Below are 21529 nucleotides of genomic sequence, written 5' to 3'. Positions count from 1 at the left end.
TACTCTTCGTTGCAGTGTAGGGCTTTCTCATCGCAGTGGCTTCTCTTGTCGCGGAGCATGGGCTCTAGGGTGCGGGCTTCAGTAGTTGTGGCATGCGGGCTCAGTAGTTGTGGCACGCGGGCTCAGTTGCTCCACGGCATGTGGGATCTTCCCAGACCATGGCGCAAACCCGTGTCCCCTGCATTGGCAGGAGGATTCCTAAGCACTGCGCCATCAGGGAAGTCCAAGATGACCTTTTTAATAGCCCAGGAATTGTGATTCTATGGTCTTGAACAAGGGTGGCAGCAGTAAAAAAGAAGGCAGATGTCAGAGGCAGGGTAAACATGCTATGGGGTAACATGCTATGGGGAGTTGGTTTTATAACAAAAGTGTAGTTTATTTACAGCAGAGCTTGCCTTGTTTCTCAAAGCAGTAAAATTAGTAGAGCCAGCCAGTGAATGGAGTGATGGCCATTGAACAGTGTTATATCCACAAAAGGATTGGTTATCAAATTGGTTTTTCTTCATACTATGCAGTAATTTTAGGTGTTCTAAAACAATGTTACCTAAAGTATGATCTGTAGATCAGAACCAGTCTATAAACAGTTATCAATTCACAGTGAGATAAATACAGAAATTGTGAGTAAGCATTTAGAAACTTTAATACCAATTTAACATTGCTGTGACATTCAACTGCATGATCAGAGTAACTTAACAAAATATTGGTCTGAAAGGATTGGAAAAATCCCTGGTCCTTCACAGACAGTTTGAGAAACTCTGTTTTCAATGACAAGGGAAGACCGGTGGCGCAGTGGTTAAGAATCTGCCTGCCAATGCAGGGGACACGGGTTCGATCCCTGGTCCGGGAAGATCCCACATGCCACAGAGCAACTAAGCCCGTGCACCACAACTACTGAGCCTGCACTCTGGAGCCCGCGAGCCACAACTACTGAGCCTGCGTGCCACAACTACTGAAGCCTGCATGCCTAGAGCCCATGCTCCGCGACAAGAGAAGCCACCGCAGTGAGAAGCCCACACACCTCAACAATGAGTAGCCCCTGCTCGCTGCAACTAGAGAAAGCCCACACACAGCAACGAAGACCCAGTGCAGCCAAAAATAAATAAGTAAATAATAATAATTTTTTTAAAAGACAAGGGAAGATATTCACAATATATGAAATTACAAAAGCAGTTGATAAAAACTTAATATTGTATGAAACTATTTTTATAAATATATACATTTATCTATAGTAAAAGTAGAAATATATTAGCCAAACAAGAGATTAAATAAAATAATATATATAAAATACTTAGAACACTGCCTGGTACAGAGAAAGAAATACTCCATAGGTGTTCCTCATGATGATGATGACGATGCTGGGACCGCTCTGCAGTTGCCAGTCCTATTCTGGCTGTTCTATAACCATCAAGGATTTTAGTTCTATTCCGTAGCTGCTGCTACTGCCACCACTGTGCTTGCTGGTCCCTCACTGTTGGTACAGACCCCACCCCAGGGTCTCTGCCTTATCACTGTGCCATTCCAAACACACATTCATCATTAATCATGGATTGTTCCCTAGGCAGCCAAGTCTCATGGCTCTTTCTCTTTCTGAGTCAGTTTCAACAGGAGTTAACAGGATGTTAAGCCTACCAAGAAACGTAACAATACCTTAGGCTGCTTAAAAATCAAAATGCATAGAGTTGCTTGTGAAAGTCAGCTTACATCTTCCTTGCAGTTCTTATCTAGATTTACAAAAGAATACATTTATTTAGAGGGGTATAGCTGAAAGAAACACAAGAGATCACCTAATGAAGGTTAAAGAGTAAAGCTTTGGTAACAATGTGTCAAAGTCCATAGTCCAGCTCTGCCAGTTGCCTAACTGTGTGACTTTGGGCAAGTTACTTAACCTCGCATGGCTCCTCTCTTAGCCTGAGATAGTAATATTACTTATCACTCCTTCAGCAGTGACTAGCAAAGTATGTGCTCAATAAATAATAGCTGTTGTTATTAACACAACCCTACCATTGCCAGAGGAGGAAACTGGGTCAAAGAGGCCCAAGATCACATGATTGGTGCATTATTGAACTAGGACTAGATGCCAATGCTCTTTCTCATACCTCTCACTGCCTTTCGCAACTCTGTTCTGAAATTCTATAAATTCTCAGAGATGCCTCAGCATTGTGTTTATTTGTGTCTTGGAAAACATGGGCAAAAATATAGATATCAGGTTCAGCATATGTTTTTATTTTGTGCATTCATTAATTCTGGAAAAGGGGTGGTATAGACCTATAGATGGATGTATACAGAGGAGGAGAGGAGAGGAGGAGAAGGAACAAATGCACCTAAGCTGTAATTCCTCTGTATCCTACGGATGTGCCACCACTGGCTAGCCTCTACCTTCAGGAATTCTCATATATTAATGAGCTGGGTTTATAAAATATTAAAAATCAGCATAATTGTGAATTTATTCTGTAAACGATTGTATCTGGGCTTTCTGTTATAAACAACAGAACCAACTCAGTCTAGCTAGTTTTAACAGAAAAGGACCAATCATTCTCAGAGGCTAAAGCTTCTTGGAGCAGTACCCAAAGCCATGAGACTGTCCACTGTGCCTTTGGGAACAATGAGGAGAGACAGTACCACCAACCTTCACCTCTGACGCCGCTGAGAGCTCTGTGCCTCTCAGCCAGACTCTTCATGATGCTCTTTTGAGTCAAAGGCATTCCATGAGTGCTGCTAATGGCAGAACCTAGGGCACATACTGGGTGTCTGAGATGTGAAAGAGACTGGAGAAGTGACATTTACAGCTTCTAGCTTGCAGACCTGGGATTTACAATGTGGGAAATTACCAACATTTAGAGTGTTCAAAAGATTCTGAGAGGCCACAGATTTACAAAATGCCCACTATGATCCTCATGCAAGTTTTCTCTGGAATAATGTCCCATTCACATGCCCCCAAATATATTTACTGTAAGATGTATGAAGTCAGATGATTCACCTTTTAACATGGAATAAAATGACTCTTTCTGAGGAGTTAAATAGTTAAATTTTTTTCTTTTTGTTCTCTTTCCCTCCAACACTCCCTCTTTATCCCCTACTTTCCTTCCTATTCTCCCTCCTTTTTCTCTTGTCTTTTTTCTGTATCTGTGATTTCTCTAAATACTTATCAATAACCTGTATAAGTGACAATTGTCATTAAATTTTAAGAAAATATTGAGTGAATTTACCAAGTTTTTTCATACTGTTAATGTTTTAAGTATTCAAATCTACATTTCACTAAGATCTCTCTCCTGAGATCCACACCTATACATTGAACTGCCTCCCAGAATCTTCCTTTGGAAGTCTCACAATTACTCAATCTTCAGTAAGCCCCAAACTGAACTCAATATTATCTTACACAGACCTTCTTCTGCTGTATTTTCTAAGTGAATGGTGCCACCTACCCAATTGTCCATGACTTTAGAAACTTTGGAATCATCTTCCACTCCTCCCTTTTTCCAAGCTGTAATAGCCCAGCAATCCTGTGTACTATGGCCCTCTAAAATCCATCCAGTTATTTCCACCCCTTCTGCTGCTATCTTATTCAGGGTCTCAGCTCTTTTCACACAGACCTTGGAAGTGATGCTTCCAGGCTAACATCCTGACTTTCCTCTTGCCCTACCCACTACAGCAAGCATATGTTATCAGAATTATCTTTTTAAAAATGTTGATCTGATTATGTTATTTACCTTCCATTAGACTATCTCAAACAACTTCCTTAGCCTTCAGGTCAGTATAAAGCTTAAGCTACACCTTGACAATCAAAGTCCTTTATGATGTATTTACTGTCCCCTTCTCTTGCCAAGGGGTAGGGCTTGCCCTGAGTTGTATATTGGAGTCCAAGGGTCCAACTGGGGCAGGGCACTCTACCTATCTAAGGATGGCATACATGCACACTTTGGACCAAGGATAGCTTTGCAGCATTCCAGGGTACCTTCCTCAAGTTTTTGAAGGGTTGCATTTAGCAAGTGAGCGATATATATTTGTTTAGTATCTGAGACCATACAAGATTGAACATTTGTACTTACGAGATTAAGCTTAATCAGCAGGGATTTTGGTTAGTCTTAAGAGAGATAAGTGTTTTCCTGTTAGTTTGATTAATCCTGAAAGCAAGTTGTCAAATCTCTTGAAGTGTTCAAAAACATAATCTTATTTTGAGTAATTAGACATTAATCTAATACCAGGAGACATGCAGTTGTAGGAAAGAATTTTTTTTTAAATAAAACATTTTATTAACAAAGTAATGGATTTAATATACACAAAAATATTATATCTTATCACAAGAAACCATGGTCCACTCTACATACTAAGGGGATAAGACACAAGCTTAAAGTTTTATGGGGAACGTCATCCCCCCAGTCCTGCTGGAGTAGCTCTGTATTCATCCATTTGACCTCATTTGGAAATAATTCAAGGTTCATCTTTGAGGTTGTTTGTTGGTGTGAGTTCAGGGCCAAATGGCCCTCTGCAACAACCCCTCCCTCCAGTTTCTGGTTATGTCTTTTATTTTAAAAGAATACTCTTTGTTCAAATAATCAGTACAAATTAACAATGCTAAAATAAATAGCTACATGGTTTCAGGCAATGCTTTCCAGAAGACTCTCTAAATGCTCACTGATTCATCAAGGGTAGGTTCCCACATCCTCTTCTGAGGTGCTTTAACTTGCTGCAGAAGACCTTGGCAAAGTGATATGTGATGGTTCCCTGCTCTGCCCCTGAGTGCTGGGCTGCAAAAAAGGGCCAGGATCAGGCAAGAGAAACACGGATTTTAGAGCTGAGCCCCAGCAGAAACTTATTTAGAGTTTGTGTCAGTACTCAATATGGGTGTCTACAGGGCATTCACTGTTCCCTAGGGAAGGGTTATATCACCTCAGCACTGAGATGTGAATGGGGTTTCAGTCAGGCCAGTGGTCACTGTCACAAAACAGCTTTGCCCACTGTGCCAATCATACTGTCATTCTTGTTGACCTAAAACAAATAGACTGCCAGTTACTTCTCCAGCAGAAAAGAAGTGAGTTTATTCAGGATCAGCGGAGAATTGCAGTTTGGGTTCTACAACCATGATGAGCCACGGGCAAGTCCTTGCATGGCAAGGGAAGGAGAACTCTTTTACAAAGGGGTAAAGAAAGTTGGGAGGGCTATAGTAAACAAAGAGTCCATGGCTTTTCATTGGTTGAATCCTTGCCAGGAAACCAGTCTTTCTTCTTCCTGTTGGGCTCTGCTATCATTCAGGGTGTGAGAGCTCCCCCTTCTGGGTTCCCAACTCAATTTTTTTGAGGTTTCTGTTCATTAATTTTTTAGTTGTAATAATTGTTATCATTGGATCAATACCTTCTAATGTATATCACTCTTTACAATTTACAGCATACTTTCACTTGCATACTCTCAGATTGTTCTCCCAACCATCCTATGATGTGGGCATTATTATACTCCATGTGTCAAATGAGGGGACTGAGGTTTAGAGAGATTATCTCACAGCTAAGTCATTGGCATAGCTGGGATTTGAATTGAGAGTCCACGTTCTTTTTTTTTTTTTTTTTTTTTTTTGGCCGTGTCACGCAGCTTGTGGGATCTTAGTCCCCCGACCAGGGATTGAACCCACGCCTTCGGCAGTGAAAGCGGGGAGTCCTAACCACATGCGAGAGTCCATGTTCTTAACTGCTCCACTGCAACCATCTCAGCCAGAGCCTCTCCATCCCCAAAGCTGGTGCCAACCAGACTCTATTTGTTGAAATAGTCTGCTTTAGTGACTCAGCAGTCAGTGCAGTGGAGTGAAAGGAGCATGGCTGTGCAGTCAGACCTAGGTTCAAATCCCAGCCATCTATCTGAGTAACCTTGGGCAAATGACCATGTCATTCTCAGCCCCACTTCCCGTTGTGAAATGAGGCTATTGAAAGTATGCCTCAGGGGCTTCCCTGGTGGCGCAGTGGTTGGGAGTCCGCCTGCCGGTGAAGGGGACGCGGGTTTGGGCCCTGGTCTGGGAAGATCCCACATGCCACAGAGCAACTAAGCCTGCGATCCTAGAGCCCACAACAAGAGGAGCCCGCTCTCCGCAACTAGAGAAAGCCCGGGAAGCAACGAAGACCCAACACATATGAAAATAAATAAAGCAAATGCAGAAAATATATTTAAAAAAAAAAAAGAAAGTATGCCTCAGGGAGTTGTCATGGGTGATGGATAAGGGTGGGCAGGGCAGGATGGGCAGAATTTGCTACTTCTTTTACCTTTATTGTATCTGTGGCTATGTTGTATGTTGAATGTCACAGATATGATCTGGTCCCTAACTTCAAAGAGGGGAGGGCCACATGTAAAGTGGGAAATGATTCAGAGAATTCAGAATAGGAATTAATTCTGCCAAGGGAGGCTTCGGCCAGAAGAGAGTGCAAATAAGGCTTTGAGAGAGATGAGGCCATGGGCTGGGTACACTCACATCTGCACAGGATGTGGTTGACAAGGAATCTCATACCTGTTATCCAGTTGATCTCCACAGTAATGCTGGGCTGAGAAGGGTCTTTAGCAGATTACACCTTTGCAACTGGGGAAACTGAAGCAGACTATATTCAGTCAAGGTCACAAGTCAGCAGGGAGCTTCCTGCCTGTCTTCTGACTCTAGACCAGTGCCCAATGCCTCTGTTTCTCTCATAATAAAGTGACTCCAGGGTACCCGACTATCCCTGAACAGCTTGACAGAGCTTGTGTGCCTTTCTCTGGTCTCTGGCTGAAGAGACCCGGGTCATTCACATCTCCCTGGATTCCCACAGGGGACAGGCCCCACTTACTTCAGAAGGGGAAGGTGCCCAATTTGTGCAGATTCTCCTTCAGTTTCCCGTAGTCCGCCTCTGCAGTGTCAGTGGAAGGGGTGGTCATGGAAGTAGATGCTTGTGATGCCCACCTTCCTCCCCTCCCTGAGACCCAGCCGCCCAGGTTCCTAGACAAGTTCAGGGGCCCAGCATCTCTGCAGGAAGGAGAGGCCCATTTGGTCTCTGCCCCAAGGGAGGCTGAGTTTGGGTTCCTTCCTACCCCTATTAATGATAAATGTGTCTAATTAAAAATTTTCTATATTAATGATAAATGTGTCTAATTAAAAATTTGCTACCCCCTGACTTGTCAGCCCTGGGCCAGGCCTAGGCTGGGTGGACTTAGAACGTCCACATGGACTTAGAAAGAGTGGAAAGGATAACGTTTTAAAACAACAAAAGTAAAAGAGTTAGCGTAAAAGATAATTTTTAAAAACTAGGGAGATGCAGTTATTAAGTAGATGATCAAAGAATTTATAAAATTAATGAGACCTTCATTTAATAGAAATAGACCATTATATACAATAAAAAACTCATTATATATATGTTTTTCAGACTAGCCTGAGAAGTAAGTTTCTTCTTACTTCCTTACTAGGACTAGAAAGAGCACAGTTTCCTTTGTTGGATGCTGAGATCTCTACCACTGATTATAGAATTGATCTTGTAATTCAATTCATTAAAGCTCTATTTATAAAGTAATTAGTAATGAGTTAGTTAGTCATAAGTATTGCAAAAGCTGAATGATTCATTTTACCTAAGGAAAGGAAAAATAACTTTAGGCCAGTGAGTCTAGAAGAGCTTAATTATGCTCCATGTTTTTTCCCAATGATAGAGTTTCTTGCCAAATATACATTTCTGTGGATTATGATCACCTATTGAACTAATACTGTATTTTAATGATTCCTTATTTTTTCCCACATAAATTACTTTTTTGTGTGATAGTTTTTGTATTTTTCTTATAAAAGTACATTTTTAGAGCCTTAAAGTGCCTTTTGGAATATGATTAGCCTGTATTTGCATTCTCATATGACTGGTAGCTCTTGGAGCTAGAAGAAATCTTAGAGATACTAGGTCCAAATTATTATTTTACAGATGAAGAAACTAAGAGTCAAGAATGATGAGTAATTTTCCCTAGGTCATATAGATAGCCTGTGATAGAGCCAAGTCAATAACTCCCAGCCAGCTTTCTTTCTATTAGGATAGGCTGTTTGAGGCAAATAAATTATAAAGGATTGTTTTATAAATAGAATTTTAAAATTGGATAAACAGATGTAAATAATGTAACTTTCAATGAAAGTCCAGGTTTATCTGGTATAAGGTGGTTCCAGTACCAATTTTCTTTGGCATCTTTGTGACTTTTTGTTTCTAAGTTATTTTAAAAACATTATAGAGTAATGAATGAAGAAAATTGAAAATTTCAAAGTAATAAAAAGAAAATAAAATTATTCAAAGTTCTATTATACAAACACAAATGCATTTGAGGTTTGGGTGTATTTCCCTCCATTTATTGTATTTGTGTTGTTTTAAACATAATTGTTACCATAATATATATTCATTCACTTATAACTAAGCAGTTGTTTGTGGTGGTGGTATCCTGTTTTTTAAATTATTTTAAGGAGAAGGTGTTCTATTTACATTTAGATATTTATTTTACTATGTAGAAGAAACTTATATGTATTTACTTTAAAATAAATATTTTTCTACAAGAAACCATTTACATAGTTTCCAAGGTGTTTTCAAAAAAAATGTAGATAACTAATCTTTACTAAAGAATGTTTTCTACATAAAGATTCATAGCATCATTTATAAAAGGAAACTGGATACTGTCTATTTACCTACGTTTCCCAACATCTGTATGATGTATTCTAACTTTATAAATTTTTGGAGGAAAAGCAGGACCCTGGAAATTATTTTACATTCCTTGACTCTTGGAAGGTTAAACATTTTCCTATGTGTCTCTTTACTACCTGTGTTTTCTGCTACATGAATATAAACGTTGTTAAAATGTACTTACTTTTATCAATGGAGTTTTATATTGACAAAAATTTTAAAATAACAGAAATTTTAAATGTTTAAACAAATGTATCAAAAGTCTACCATATTTTTTACTATGTGTAGCAAATTATCATACCTGAGTTACAAACTTGAGGGAAAGAAAATCCTAAACAGAGGTGACATGATACAATGCTGCAATAGTTGAATCACTTTCCAGGAGTCTTGAAATTACAACTTGCTGAATTAATTGTAAAACTCCCCCTTTAATGACACACATGCACAAGCAAAAAATAAAATCCTGCACATTTTAACAATTTTTTCCCTTACCTTTTAATTATTGGTTTCAAGAGTTTGTTTATTTGTTTGTTTGTTTGTTTGTAAGGGTGGGGGCACTGATATTAGTATGATGGTGGCATAGATATCCCTCATTTCTGTCTTCCCTCCCACCCCAGCAACAAAAAAGTCAGCATCCATCCACGGACAGAAGTGCCTTTGAGGGGGCTGTGGGTCCCCGCATCATATGTCAAGGGACCCAGGAGGAGTCTTGCCAACCTCTGTGTCAGGTAATAGGCAGACAAACCTTGACTCCAACTGTGGACCTTGCAGTGACCCATAAACCATTTCCAGCTTTTCTCAGTCAAGATCTGGGAGTCCCTAGAGAACACTGACTTGGACAATCATTCACAAACCAAAGAGCCTTTGTGGAAGTCCATGTTTGCAGAGAAGTTCCCACACTCCATTGGAGAAAAAAAAAATTTGATACACATTGAACTGAGCATTTAGTAAAGACTAGAGGAAATGAGAAGACAGCAACACAAAAACTCCAAGGAACATGAAAAATCAAGGACACATGATACCACCAAAAAAATCACAATAATCTTCTGGTAACTGAACAGAAAGACATGGAGATCTCTGACTTACTGGACAAAGAATGCAAAATAACTATTTTAAGGAAACTCAGTGAGCTACAAGAAAACACAGAAAGACAATTCAGCAAAATCAGGAAAACAATACATGAACAAAATGAATTTAACAAAAAGATAGAAATCATCAGAAAGAACCAAACAAATTCTGGAGCTGAAGAATACAATGAATGAAATTAAAAATGCAATAGAGAACATAAAAGCAGACTTGATCAAACAGAAGAAAGAATCAGTGATATTGGAGACAGGAACTTTGAAATTTTCCAGTCAGAAAAGAACAGAGAAAAAAGAATGGAAAAGAGGAAAGAAAGCCTATGCGAGTTATGGGATACCATCAAAAGGATCAGTTTGTGATCATTGCTGTTACAGAAGGAGAAGAGAGGGAGAAGGGGGTAGAAAACTTAATTAGAGAAATAATGCTGAGAAGTTCTCAAATTTGGGGAGAGATTTGGATATCCAAGTTCATGAAGCTCACAGGTGACTAAACAAAATCAAAGAAACCCTTCCAAGACACATTAGAATAAAAGTGTCAAAAATCAAAGACAAAGAAAATCTTAAAAGCAGAGAAGAAAAAGGGAAACCCTCAAATAGCTATTAGTAGACTTTTCAGCAGGAATCTTACCAGCCAGAAGAGAGTAAAATGATATATTAAAAGTGCAGAAAGAAAACTGCCAACCAAGAGTACTTTACCTGGCAAAGCTGTCCTTCAGAAATGGAGAGATGAATATTTTCCTAGACAAACAAGAGCTGAGGGAATTCATCACTACTAGACCTTCCTTACAAGAAATGCTGAAAGGAGGTCTTCATGCTGAAATGAAAGGATGATAATTAGTAACATGAAAACATATGAAGATATACAACATACTGCTAAAGGTAAGTATGTAGTCAAATTCAGAAAACTCTAATACTGTAATATGGTGGAGTGTTAAACACTTAACTCTAGTATAGAGGTTAAAAGACAAGAGTATTAAAAATAACTATAGCTACAATAATTTGTTAATAAGTACACAATATTAAAAAAAGGTAAATTGTAACATCAAAAACATAAAAGGGGAGGAGTAAAGGGTAGAGTTTTTGTATGCAATCAAAGTTAAGTTGTTACCTGCATAAAATAGACTGTTATGTTTATATTTTATGTAAGCCTCATGGTAACCATGCAGCAAAAACCTAAAGTGGATTCACAAAAGATAAGGAGAAGAGAATAAAAGCATACCAATACAGAAAATCATTAATTCACAAAGGAAGGCAGCAAGAGTGGAAGAAAGGAACAAGGCAATTGCAAAACATCCAGGAAACAATTGATAAGATGGCATATGTAAGTTCTTACCTATTAATGATCTCTTTTTCACAGTCAGCCTTTCAGATCTAAATATTAGACTTTACCAGCTATAACATTTATTTATTTATTTATTTTTAAAATTATTTATTTATTTATTTTTGGCTGTGTTGGGTCTTCGTTTCTGTGCGAGGGCTTTCTCTAGTTGCGGCAAGTGGGGGCCACTCCTCATTGCGGTGCGCGGGCCTCTCATTATCACGGCCTCTCTTGTTGCGGAGCACAGGCTCCAGACGCGCAGGCTCAGTAATTGTGGCTCACGGGGCTAGTTGCTCCGCGGCATGTGGGATCTTCCCAGACCAGGGCTCGAACCCATGTCCCCTGCATTGGCAGGCAGATTCCCAACCACTGCGCCACCGGGGAAGCCCCTATAACATTTATTGAACTTCAACTGTGTGCCTAGAACTGAGAAGAGACCTGGATATAGGGCTTAGAGCAGGCACCGGAGTAGGTAATAACTTTAATTTTGCATTCAAATTTTTAAAAAGAATAACTTTCTGGGAATATGCTACAGAACTAACAAAAGTAAATGCCCAATAGATCTAACCAATGGTTTATTTTTCCAAGATGAGTATTTAAAAACCATGAGGCAGTAGAGAAACCTAACTGTGTACATAGCTCACTTGATTTACTTTTAACATATCTAGTTGCTAAAATTAAAATGTCATCTTGACTACTTCGCCAGTAGACATTTTTAATAGCTAATTATTACAAAGCATATTTTTATCAATATAAATCATTTATTCCTGAGAAGTATACACTGATTATGCTATCATTGATTTACATAAATGCAATTAAATCACTGAAATGAATTATGATTGTAAATCACTAACTCAGGTCCCACCAGTAGTTCAGTTAAAAACAGACTTGTTTATATGATTCATAAAATCAACAGAAGTTGCTCCTTGAAAGTGTCATGCTCTTGCACCCAAACCTTTGATTACACAATATGCTTGCATATGCCTTTCTGCCCTTGTCTGTGTACTTCTACTCAGATATTCTTTCTACACCTCTCCTATAGCACTTAGCAAGTTTTCTTCTGTTTATTTTCCTGTTTATTTATTTTCTTTCCTACTAGACTGAGAATTCCTTCCCTGCAGGGATATTGTCCCATTCCCAAGAATGAAACAGTGTTCAATACTTAGTAGGTCATCGGTAAATGTCTACAGACTTTGTAAATAAATGACATCTATGTCCAAAGATAATAAGGGAATTGTAACATATTGTGATATTATATAAGTTTAAATATTATAAATTCCTTTCTACATAGTTTCATGCATAGGCCATGAAAAGATATCTGGTTCTTGAATGGACACATAAAATGGAAGGAGCTACTTTATATCAAGAACTATGAAATAATTTTCTCAGGGTTTAAAGGAATATAAGCCTTAAATGTGTTACCCACAGTCGTTTGCATCAATCTGAAAATCTGAAAAAAAAATGGAAAATGGAGAAAAGATACTTAACCAGAACCCTACTAAAAGGCTAGCTTTTAAGCAGGCAAATATTCAATAATCTTTCCGAAACAAGATTCTGAAATAAGAAAATCATGTTAGTATTTCAGAAATATTGAAAACTACTTTAAAACAGGTTTCTTCAGGATACAAATATCCAATAACATAACTTTCCGTCTAACTCATCCCCTTTACCCAGAGGTAGGTCATTTAAGTTGGCTTTGTGAGAAAGGTAAGAGTCTTAACTGCTAACTGATCAGGTAGCAGTTACAGAAGGTGCTTCTATGACAAGCTTCAAGGTCCAAATGTATTACATGCTTAACGTTGTAAGACATTGTCACTCCGAGGAAGTGACATTTAAACAGATACCTAAATAATAAGAATGGGCCAACTAGGATGAAAAGTAGAGGGCAGAGAGTGCCAGGTAGAGGAAATGGCACAGAATGACACAAATAAAAAGACCCAGAGGCAGAAGAGCCTTCGTAGAACTGACTTACTGAAAAGAAGCCAGTGTGGCTGCAGCATAGAGGACAGGTGAGGAGGGCACTAGGTGAGCTACAGAGTAGGCAGAAGCGGACCAGCCAAGGTTGGTAGGCTTGGGAAGAACTTTGGAATTTATTTGAAGATTATATTCAAAATCACAGGTGATTGACTGGAACCCTGATTTCCAACTCACCACTTTCCATCAGACGCACCCCAGGACCAACAACCTTGCCCAGTCATCTACCTGGGTCACACCTTTTCCGGTGGATAGATCCACCAAGGACACCTTAATAACAATCAGTTCCTTGGAGAGCACAGAAGTTTTTAGAAAATGGAATGTGCCTGACTTTAAACGAGAAATACCTTTGGTCAAAGATCCCAACTTGTACCTTATTGCTGAGTACCTTTCTCCTTTGGCAGTACCTGAGCTAATGCTGACCAGATGCTGGTTTAAAAAAATGGTCTCACATGTTTTCTACTGACCTTATTTACCTTCTGATTTTTAAATTTCGATCTTATTTTAGAAGATGTGTGTGTGTGTGTGTGTATGTGCGTGTGAACGCGCATGCACGCTGTAGATTCTTTGAGCAGTGCCACGGCCATGTTTCTGCAAACAGCCAGCACCACTGGCCATGATCCTCCCCACATATACTCTTCTTCTATCAGCCTGAAATCTGAACAGTACAGTTTTGAGTTAGAAAGCAAAGGAAGTATTACTTCCAAGAGGCCGTCAGTCAATCATAAGGAAAGTTCCTATACATCCCCTACCCTCACCCCACCCCTATTCCCATCAGTCTGAATTAGTTATTAGATTAGGTATCAATCCAAAGACAAAAGACTGAGCTTCAGAAGATGAGCAAGGGGAACATCACCTGTATAGGAACTTCCCAAACTATCTCAGGAGGCCTGGGAACCACGTGCACAGCCACTGTGGGGGAAGGGGCAGGATGCCCAGCTAATGTGCTTCCATTACTTATCTGACTCTTGGGTACCATACTGGATTGAATCGTGCCACACACCCTTCCCAAATTCTCTTCCTTCCCAGTACCTCAGCATATGACCTCATTTAGAAATAAGGTTGTTGCAGATGTAATTAGTTAAGATGAGGTCCCATTGAGATAGAAAGGACCCTTAATCCAATATGACCGATGTCCTTATAAGAAGATGAGACACAAAGACCTGTACACAGGAGGACAGTCATGTGAAGACAAGAGGCAGAGATTGGATGCATCTACAACCCAAGAAACGCTGAGGATTGCCAGCAACCGCAGAAGGTAGCATGAGCGAGGCAAGGAAGTATTGTCTCCTAGAGCCGTCAGAGAGACCATAGATGTCTGACACCTTGATTTTAGACTTCTAGACTCCATAACTGTGTGACTATAACTTTCTGTTGTTTTAAGCCACTCAGTTTGTGCTACTTTATTACAACAGCAATAGGAAGCTAATACATTACTGAGGGCAAGATCCAGGAAACTGGGAGATTGGACGTCGCTGTGGTTGCTGAGTTGTGTGTTTATGATGGGAAGAGGAGGCAATATGATGCTCCCGATCAAGGAGCATCACGGCTGTTTTTGTGAAGTTGCCATAGGCTGGTCCATGCTGGATTCTTGTGTGTGTGTGAAGTCATAGATCTTTGGATGATACCGTAATAGGATGGTTGCAAGAAAAAAGAAAAACTTCCTTTTGTTCTTTGAACACAAGCCGAGGTTTTCTGTCTTAAGTGAGTATAATGTCACAATTGGCAAGATCAAGGATGAGATTCAAACCATAATCAGTAGAGGGATTATGAAAATTAGGCACATACATTATAAATACAGTAATTCACAAACTAATTTTCTTCAACATATCATGTAGTAGCTTTGACCTTAATCAAAGGTCACAGCACTGAACTCATCATCTTACCCTCAAACCTGCTCTGCATTCAATATTTCTTATGTCAGTTGATGACATTACTCAAACCAGAAACTTTGAAGTCATTATTGACTCCATCCTCTCTCTCCCCTTTCAAGAATCCAGTTAGGAAACTCCATAAATTTAACTTCTAAATGATTTTCTCTTACTTTCACTATCCATTGTTACTCAGTTGTCTAGATCAGACAGTCCCCTTTCTGACCACTTCTTCTTGGCCTCTGTTGTCAACTTGTCCTCTTCCTTCTCCTAATCAGTAAATGTCAAGTCCCTCAGGCCTGGCTTTCTTCCTCGCACTTCCCAAGCTCTTAGCTTCTCTCTCTTCCACTGTCAGGGCTTCAGTTATAGGATGAAGACTCCCACACTTACATCTCTAGCTTGGACCTCTCCCATGAGCTCCTGACTTGTATGTCTAGGAGTCTACTCAATATCTCTTCTTGGATGTTCCATAGAAACCTTAAACCCAAATACTCCCCAGTGAATTTGTCATTTTCCCTCAAATCTTTCACTCTTCCACCATTCGTTATCCAGTTGCTTCAACAAGAAATCTGGGAAATCACCTTTTCCCTCCCTCTCCAAGTCCTTTTGATTCTACCTCTTAGATCTCTTCGGACTCTTCAACCCCATTACCAACACTTCATACAAGTCTGAACTACAATAGCATCATCTTTCTCGGACACCTTGGAAGTGACACACTGCCAGCAGCTTCCCCTGCTCTCCTCCAGGCCGCATACCCTCTTCATTGTCACTAGATCTAACGTAAATCATCCAGTGCCTCCCCACTGCCTAGGGGATAATGTTCAGACTCCTTGGCACAGCCCACCAGGCCCTGCATTGCATGACCTCTGCCTAACTCTTCAGGTTAATCTCTCCACCTTCCTGCATTTGATGCCTGAGAAGTACCTGAACTGCTTGCAGCTCATACCACATTTCAGGACTTTTGTGTGTGCTCTCCTCTCTGCTTGGGATGATCTTACCTAATATCCACCTGCACACTCCTGTCCAACCTGCCCAATCTGCTCAGTCATCACCTTTCTTGTAGGTCCTCTTACTCCTCACTCTTCTAGAACAGATCTACTCATGATTTCCTCCTCTCTATAGCTCTGGAATTTGTATATTTCGAATAATAAAAAGTTTATCTGACTTTCTCTCTGACTAGAGTGGACATTGTTTTGTGGGAAAGGGACCATTTTTATCATGACAGCACCTACCACAGTGCTTTGTAGACAGCAGGACTCAGTAAGTGTTTGCTGAACTAAAGTTCTGCTTGTCCTTAGATGAAGAAGCCCACTTCACATGGCGTAGTATATGGCATTTTGGGTAAATTATTTCAAGTAATAAAAGTAAAAATTCTGTTAAGCAATGATATTACTATGTCATATAATTAGGAGATCTTAATAAAAACTAATTTAAGATATTCTATATAAATAGAAACATCAATTGCCTAAACATCAAATCATACATTATTTCCTTAGAAGCAGAGCATTTTATTGACTCTTCTCCTTTTATCACCCTTCACAATCTGTATGTCCTGTCTCCCCTATCTCTAAAATGTATTCTAAATCTGCCCCTTCTCTCCGTCCCACCGTTAACACTGCCCCTCCAGGCCACCATCATCTCTGATCTGGATGACTGAAAAAGCCTCCTGTTCTCTACACTGCAGCTGGAGTGCTTCTTTTCAAATACAGATCAAATTCTCTTGCTCCTCTGCTGCAAAGTCTTCAATGGCTTCCCATGACACCTCCTTATCATGACCCACACAGTCCTAGACGATCCACCCTTTTGCATCCGTGCTACCTCTCTGACTGTGCCTGCTCTACCGCCCCTTGCACATGACCCCTACCTCTCCAGCACTCTCTCTGTTCCCTGACCTGGTAACACCTCAGGGCCTCTACACTTGTTCCCCACCCTCTAGATTCCTGCATGGCTGTCTCCTTAGTCATTCATCTGTCAGCTCAAATGGCATCTCCTTAAAGAAGTCCCCTTCATCACCCAGTTTAAAGCAGCAACCAGCCACAAGGTATCACACTACCCTGTTCTATTTTCTTCCAAGTCTTAACCACTTGGCAGCAGAGTTGAGCAGTAAAGCACATGAGCACAAGGGCCAGACTCCATGGGCTCAAATCCCAGCTATACTTCCCACTACCTAGGTGACTTGGGGCAAGCACTTCATCTTTCAGTGCCTCTGTTTTCAGAATAAGAAGAGCACATACTTCATAGGAATTGTTGTGAAGACTAAATGAGTTAATACATTCAAAGTGTTAACCACAGAACCTGGCTTGTGGTTAGCGTTCCATGCCTGTTAATTGTTATCATTTATCTATTGTTTGGCTCTCCTTTCTCTACTTTCCTTACTCTCACCCCACAACTATCATCACTACCAAGCACGCAAAATCAAAAAGAGCAGAGACCTTACTGCCTTGCCCCCACTCCTTTATTTCCTAGTGTGGACCAGGTATATTTGTGGAATGAATGAAGTATTAGAAACAAGTGATGAAGGTGTTTAAATTTATCTCAGATTGGTTTCATTTTATAAAGACTCTCAGATCTACAGAAGAAGCACTGAGAATCATAGTGGTTTCTTTGTTTTTTCTTGGTTTCTATTTCTTAGTGCACTGCTGAAGGGAAGCTTCACAGCATTGAGAGGCAGGAGAAATGAATATTGGTTCTATCACTTACAAACTAGAAGACTATGAACAAGCTGCTCTGGGCCTCAAATGACTCATCTATAAACCAAGTTTGTAACTACTGGCTGAAGATGGAAGGATGGGTCAGGTGTGGGGTTGTTGTTGTTTGTTTGTTTTGTCATCAGCTCTAAGATCTATGATTTTATGAATATAATCAAAATCCAGGAAGAAAATATTAAAGTCTACAAGGTAAAACTTTGAATTATTTTACAGATTACCTGAAAGAAAATTATGTGAATCAATCCAGTTGTCAATTCGGTTGGTAGCTCTGGGATTGTTTGTAATCACCCGTAGAGATTAGCTTTTAACTTTATGCACATACATTCACTCACAAACTTATATATCTCTTTCTGTTTAGACTTATATGCTTAACTAGTAACTACAAAGAAAGATAAAATGATGATCTCAAACTTGAATGCTTGAAACATCATTGAAGTTTACCCTTCATATAAATGTCTTATTCCAAACTTTGAATAGGAAGACAACTTTTCCCAAGAATATCATTTTCAGTCCCAAATTTATGATTATTTCATTACTTTGGATTAGGTTAAATTTAAATTACTATACTAAGTTGCAAAAGTATATGTACCAGGTGTTTTAAGGCCTCGATCAATAAGTTTGGAGTTATTCTCTAACCACCTCCTTAAAACAGTTCTTCCAGTTTTTTCCTTCTGGATCTCTGGTTGTAATTCTACTGGTGAAGTTTCCCCCCCCCCCACCCCTTTATCTCTCTCATTCTATATCCCCTCCCCTCCCCTCATCTTTAATAGGAAATATGGGTTCAAATGCTTTTTCTGTTACCACTGACCCACTTGAAAGAATTTTTTTCACGTGGTGTTTCCCTATTTATTTATATTAGTATAGACTCCTAGATATTTATTTTATTCAATGGTTTGTACTCCATTACTATTTATTTTGATGCTAAAATTATCCCAGCTTTAGCCATGAGGAGACCCTTCAAGCTGCCACCTGTGTCCTTTTGACCAGTTCCCATCATTTTTTAGCACTTCTATCTTACAGAACAACAGGTTCATCCTGTACTTTACCTGTCCCAGCCCTATAATCAGGCTTTTCTCCACAGTGCCATGGCAAAGAGTCATGGTTCCTTTTACTGGAGAATGAGATCTGGAAACCAAGATTTGGGTGCTAGATGTACTACTGGCTTAGCATTGCTTGAGCTATAAGAATTTGTTACCTTCTCTCACCACATAACAGCTAGAATTTACATTCCATTGCAAATCTGGCTGAAGACAGTGGATTTTTATCATTATCATTTTATTATCTTTCTCACATAGCACTCCATTTTGAGTCAGACTGGCCCACGTGCTTTGGACAGACAGAAACTCATCACACCGAAACTATTCCGGGCATGTTTCCGTTTGGGAACCTTCAGGAGGGAGCCCTTGGTCACAAGGGTGCAATACACACCTGTGTCCTCCGGAGTCCGCTGTTCTGCGCCCAGCACAGCCCCAGAGCTTTCTCAAACCTGGAGTGTCTGCAACACTTTGCAAGGACACAGTGGAGGGGGCACGTCAGCGCTCCGACTTCCTCCCGACGCCGCCTCTGATTGGCTCCTGGACATGTAAGAAACCGGTGAATGAGCGGCTGGCCCTTGCAGAAACTTGCCTGAGGTCTTTGGTGGCATTGCCCTTTCCTCCTCGTCAACCCGGCAGGCCAGCCGATGCGGGGGAGGATGAGGTCGTCGTGTGTCCTGCTTACCGCCCTGGTGGCGCTGGCCGCCTATTACATCTACATCCCCCTGCCAAGCTCCGTGTCCGACCCCTGGAAGCTGATGCTGCTGGACGCCACTTTCCGGAGCGCACAGCAAGTGGTGAGACGTAGCCCAGCGCTGATTCTCTCTCCCTTCTCTTAAGCAATGTTTAAAGGGGGAAACAGAATTTCCGGACCTTGTCCCACGAGAATACAAATTCTTCTAACGCAGTGAGGCGATCGCTTTTTAAGGTGGTTCAGGCTGACATTTGCAGGGTGTCGCATTCGCCTCTTTACTAGCAGCGGGTTAGGTCTATGTGCGTCTCGTAGTCTGTGTTGGTAATGGAGAAGGTGAAGTTCTTGAATAGAATTTGACGATTGTTTAATCCTTCGTCTTTCCTAAATGCCCCCCTCTTTCTTGGTTTGCAGCGCCAGAAACGGATCTTCCAGCCTTTTATAAACCACCCCTCCTCCATTTTTGTTCTCCTATAGAGGGCGGCAGAGAGTGAGTTAAATGTTTTAGGAAGGCTCTGGGAAAACCGGGTTCTGGTTCCTGGGAGTGCAGCCACCTTAAAAGCAGACTCGGGCGCGGGTGACCTCCCAATGTCCCCGACAGTGGAGCCCCCCATTCCCGGGGGCAGCAGGCTGGGCTCCTCCAAGTACTTGGGGAACAGCACAGATCTCGCATTTCATGCGTGGCACTCATCACCTCAGACCAAGAAAAGAGGCCAGGAGACCTGGCTGGCTGGAGAGGCAGTGGCAGCCGGTGTTTGCATGATGCATTTCTTTCCTGCCTGCCCTGCAGAATTTAGTTTGTCTTTAACTGTCGAGGAGATAACCTTTGCCTGAGCCAGGATACCCTGGCTTACCCTGGCAGGGTGACGGTTCTCTCTACTGTGTCATGGGTGTGTATTTCTTTAACCCCGTAGACAGGAAAATGTAACTTTCTGGTTTATTCTATGTAAGAGGCATTATTTTTAGTGCCAGACAATCTAAAATCTAAACTACAATCTGTAGTCAAGGCTGAGCCCTATGACTGAACAGTATTTCTAAGCATCCTGCTCTATCTAAACTCCTAACCCTCCTCCAAAACCGAGTGTCCTCCCTTCCCCCAACCTTGGGCTTTAATCTCGGGTTATTTTGGTAAACTCCTTTCAAGAATGACAACTAGAGAGAAAAAAAAAAACACATGATTTTCCTAGAGGGTCGATGTTCCTTTTCCCTGTCTGTTCTAATTGTGTGTAGGATTACATAGTCTCTGAAGCTTTGTCCTATCAAAAAGTCCCTTAACTAGGGTATTGTAGCACATTTCTAGGACTTTGCTTTTCTTGAATCCAGCATCGTTCTCCACCCCTAAGTCCCCTGTTGTCTCTTAGGTAGGGCCCATCGAGGCTATAGAGCCTCTTCCTGACCTCCTGCTTACTATAGTGTTGACGTGGTGAAAGAATTACCATCCCCTTCTCTAGCATTGGCTCCAAGAAAGGCAATTTTCGTACAGGAAGCCCTACAATCACTCTCTTCCTCCAGAAATTACGTAGCTGAGGAGTAAAACCCTTTAAAGATTCTAGGGTACAATGGTATTTACCTGGGTGGCTTAAATAGCCCTCTACAATAAAAAGAATAATGACTAATAATAATAATAAGAAAAACAGAAAAAAAAAAAAAAAGAGTCAAACTACTATGTTGGCCACAGAAATTATTCTTCCTTTTCTGGTCACCAAGCAAATCTTCCCTATCATAAGTAATTTGGGAAAAGCCAGGTTTGGAAAAAAGCTTTTCTTCCCCAACGAAGCAGCCAACCCATTAAGGCCTTTGGATCTTACAGTCCTCTGCAGAGTATGCTCTCAGCTGGTGTTTGGGAATGATAATGTTTGTAATGCCGGGTCACAGAGATAGATAAGGTAACAGAGTGTCCTTACTTGACACTGTGGCCGGAGGTGGGTTAGCACAGAAGTGGCTCTCATCACTTGTCTTCTGAATTGTAAAATATCAGAAAGCTCATTCAGACCACAAGGAAGCATATTCTACCCAGGAAAGCAATTTACCATTGTCACTTCAAATTGTCCTGGGGAAAAGGAAAAACATGGTTTGACACTTGGTAGTAAATAGAATATGACTGTTAAAGTTAAGAGTCATGCTTCCCTGAATCCCACCTCAGCCAGGCCACTTGCTGGCTCTGAGGCCAGCCCATTTACTAACCTTCTCTGATCCTCAGCTTTCC

The 21529-nt window shown here is 40.6% G+C and overlaps 1 protein-coding gene and 1 long non-coding RNA gene across 2 annotated transcripts in view; one reads left to right on the top strand and one right to left on the bottom strand.

Annotated features, from left to right (window-relative positions):
• Positions 1 to 4300: 4300 nt before the first annotated feature.
• Positions 4301 to 19450, bottom strand: LOC137766271 (uncharacterized). Its single transcript, XR_011074289.1, has 5 exons — positions 19318 to 19450; positions 19027 to 19172; positions 10424 to 10541; positions 6485 to 6562; positions 4301 to 4745 (listed from the first exon to the last, which is right to left on the bottom strand). It is a non-coding gene; the product is annotated as an uncharacterized lncRNA (long non-coding RNA).
• NCEH1 (neutral cholesterol ester hydrolase 1) overlaps positions 19129 to 21529 on the top strand; it is a 64737-nt gene continuing 62336 nt past the window's right edge. The window contains exon 1 of the mRNA XM_068546254.1: positions 19129 to 19429. Coding sequence (XP_068402355.1) covers positions 19280 to 19429 — 150 coding nt within the window. The 5' untranslated portion in view covers positions 19129 to 19279. The remainder of the gene's footprint in view (positions 19430 to 21529) is intronic.

The sequence above is a fragment of the Eschrichtius robustus genome, chromosome 6 (genome assembly GCF_028021215.1).
Source record: "Eschrichtius robustus isolate mEscRob2 chromosome 6, mEscRob2.pri, whole genome shotgun sequence".
In the NCBI taxonomy this organism is placed as follows: Eukaryota; Metazoa; Chordata; class Mammalia; order Artiodactyla; family Eschrichtiidae; genus Eschrichtius; species Eschrichtius robustus.
Note: the sequence above shows the minus strand (reverse complement) of the source record. Positions and strands in the feature narration are given on the sequence as shown.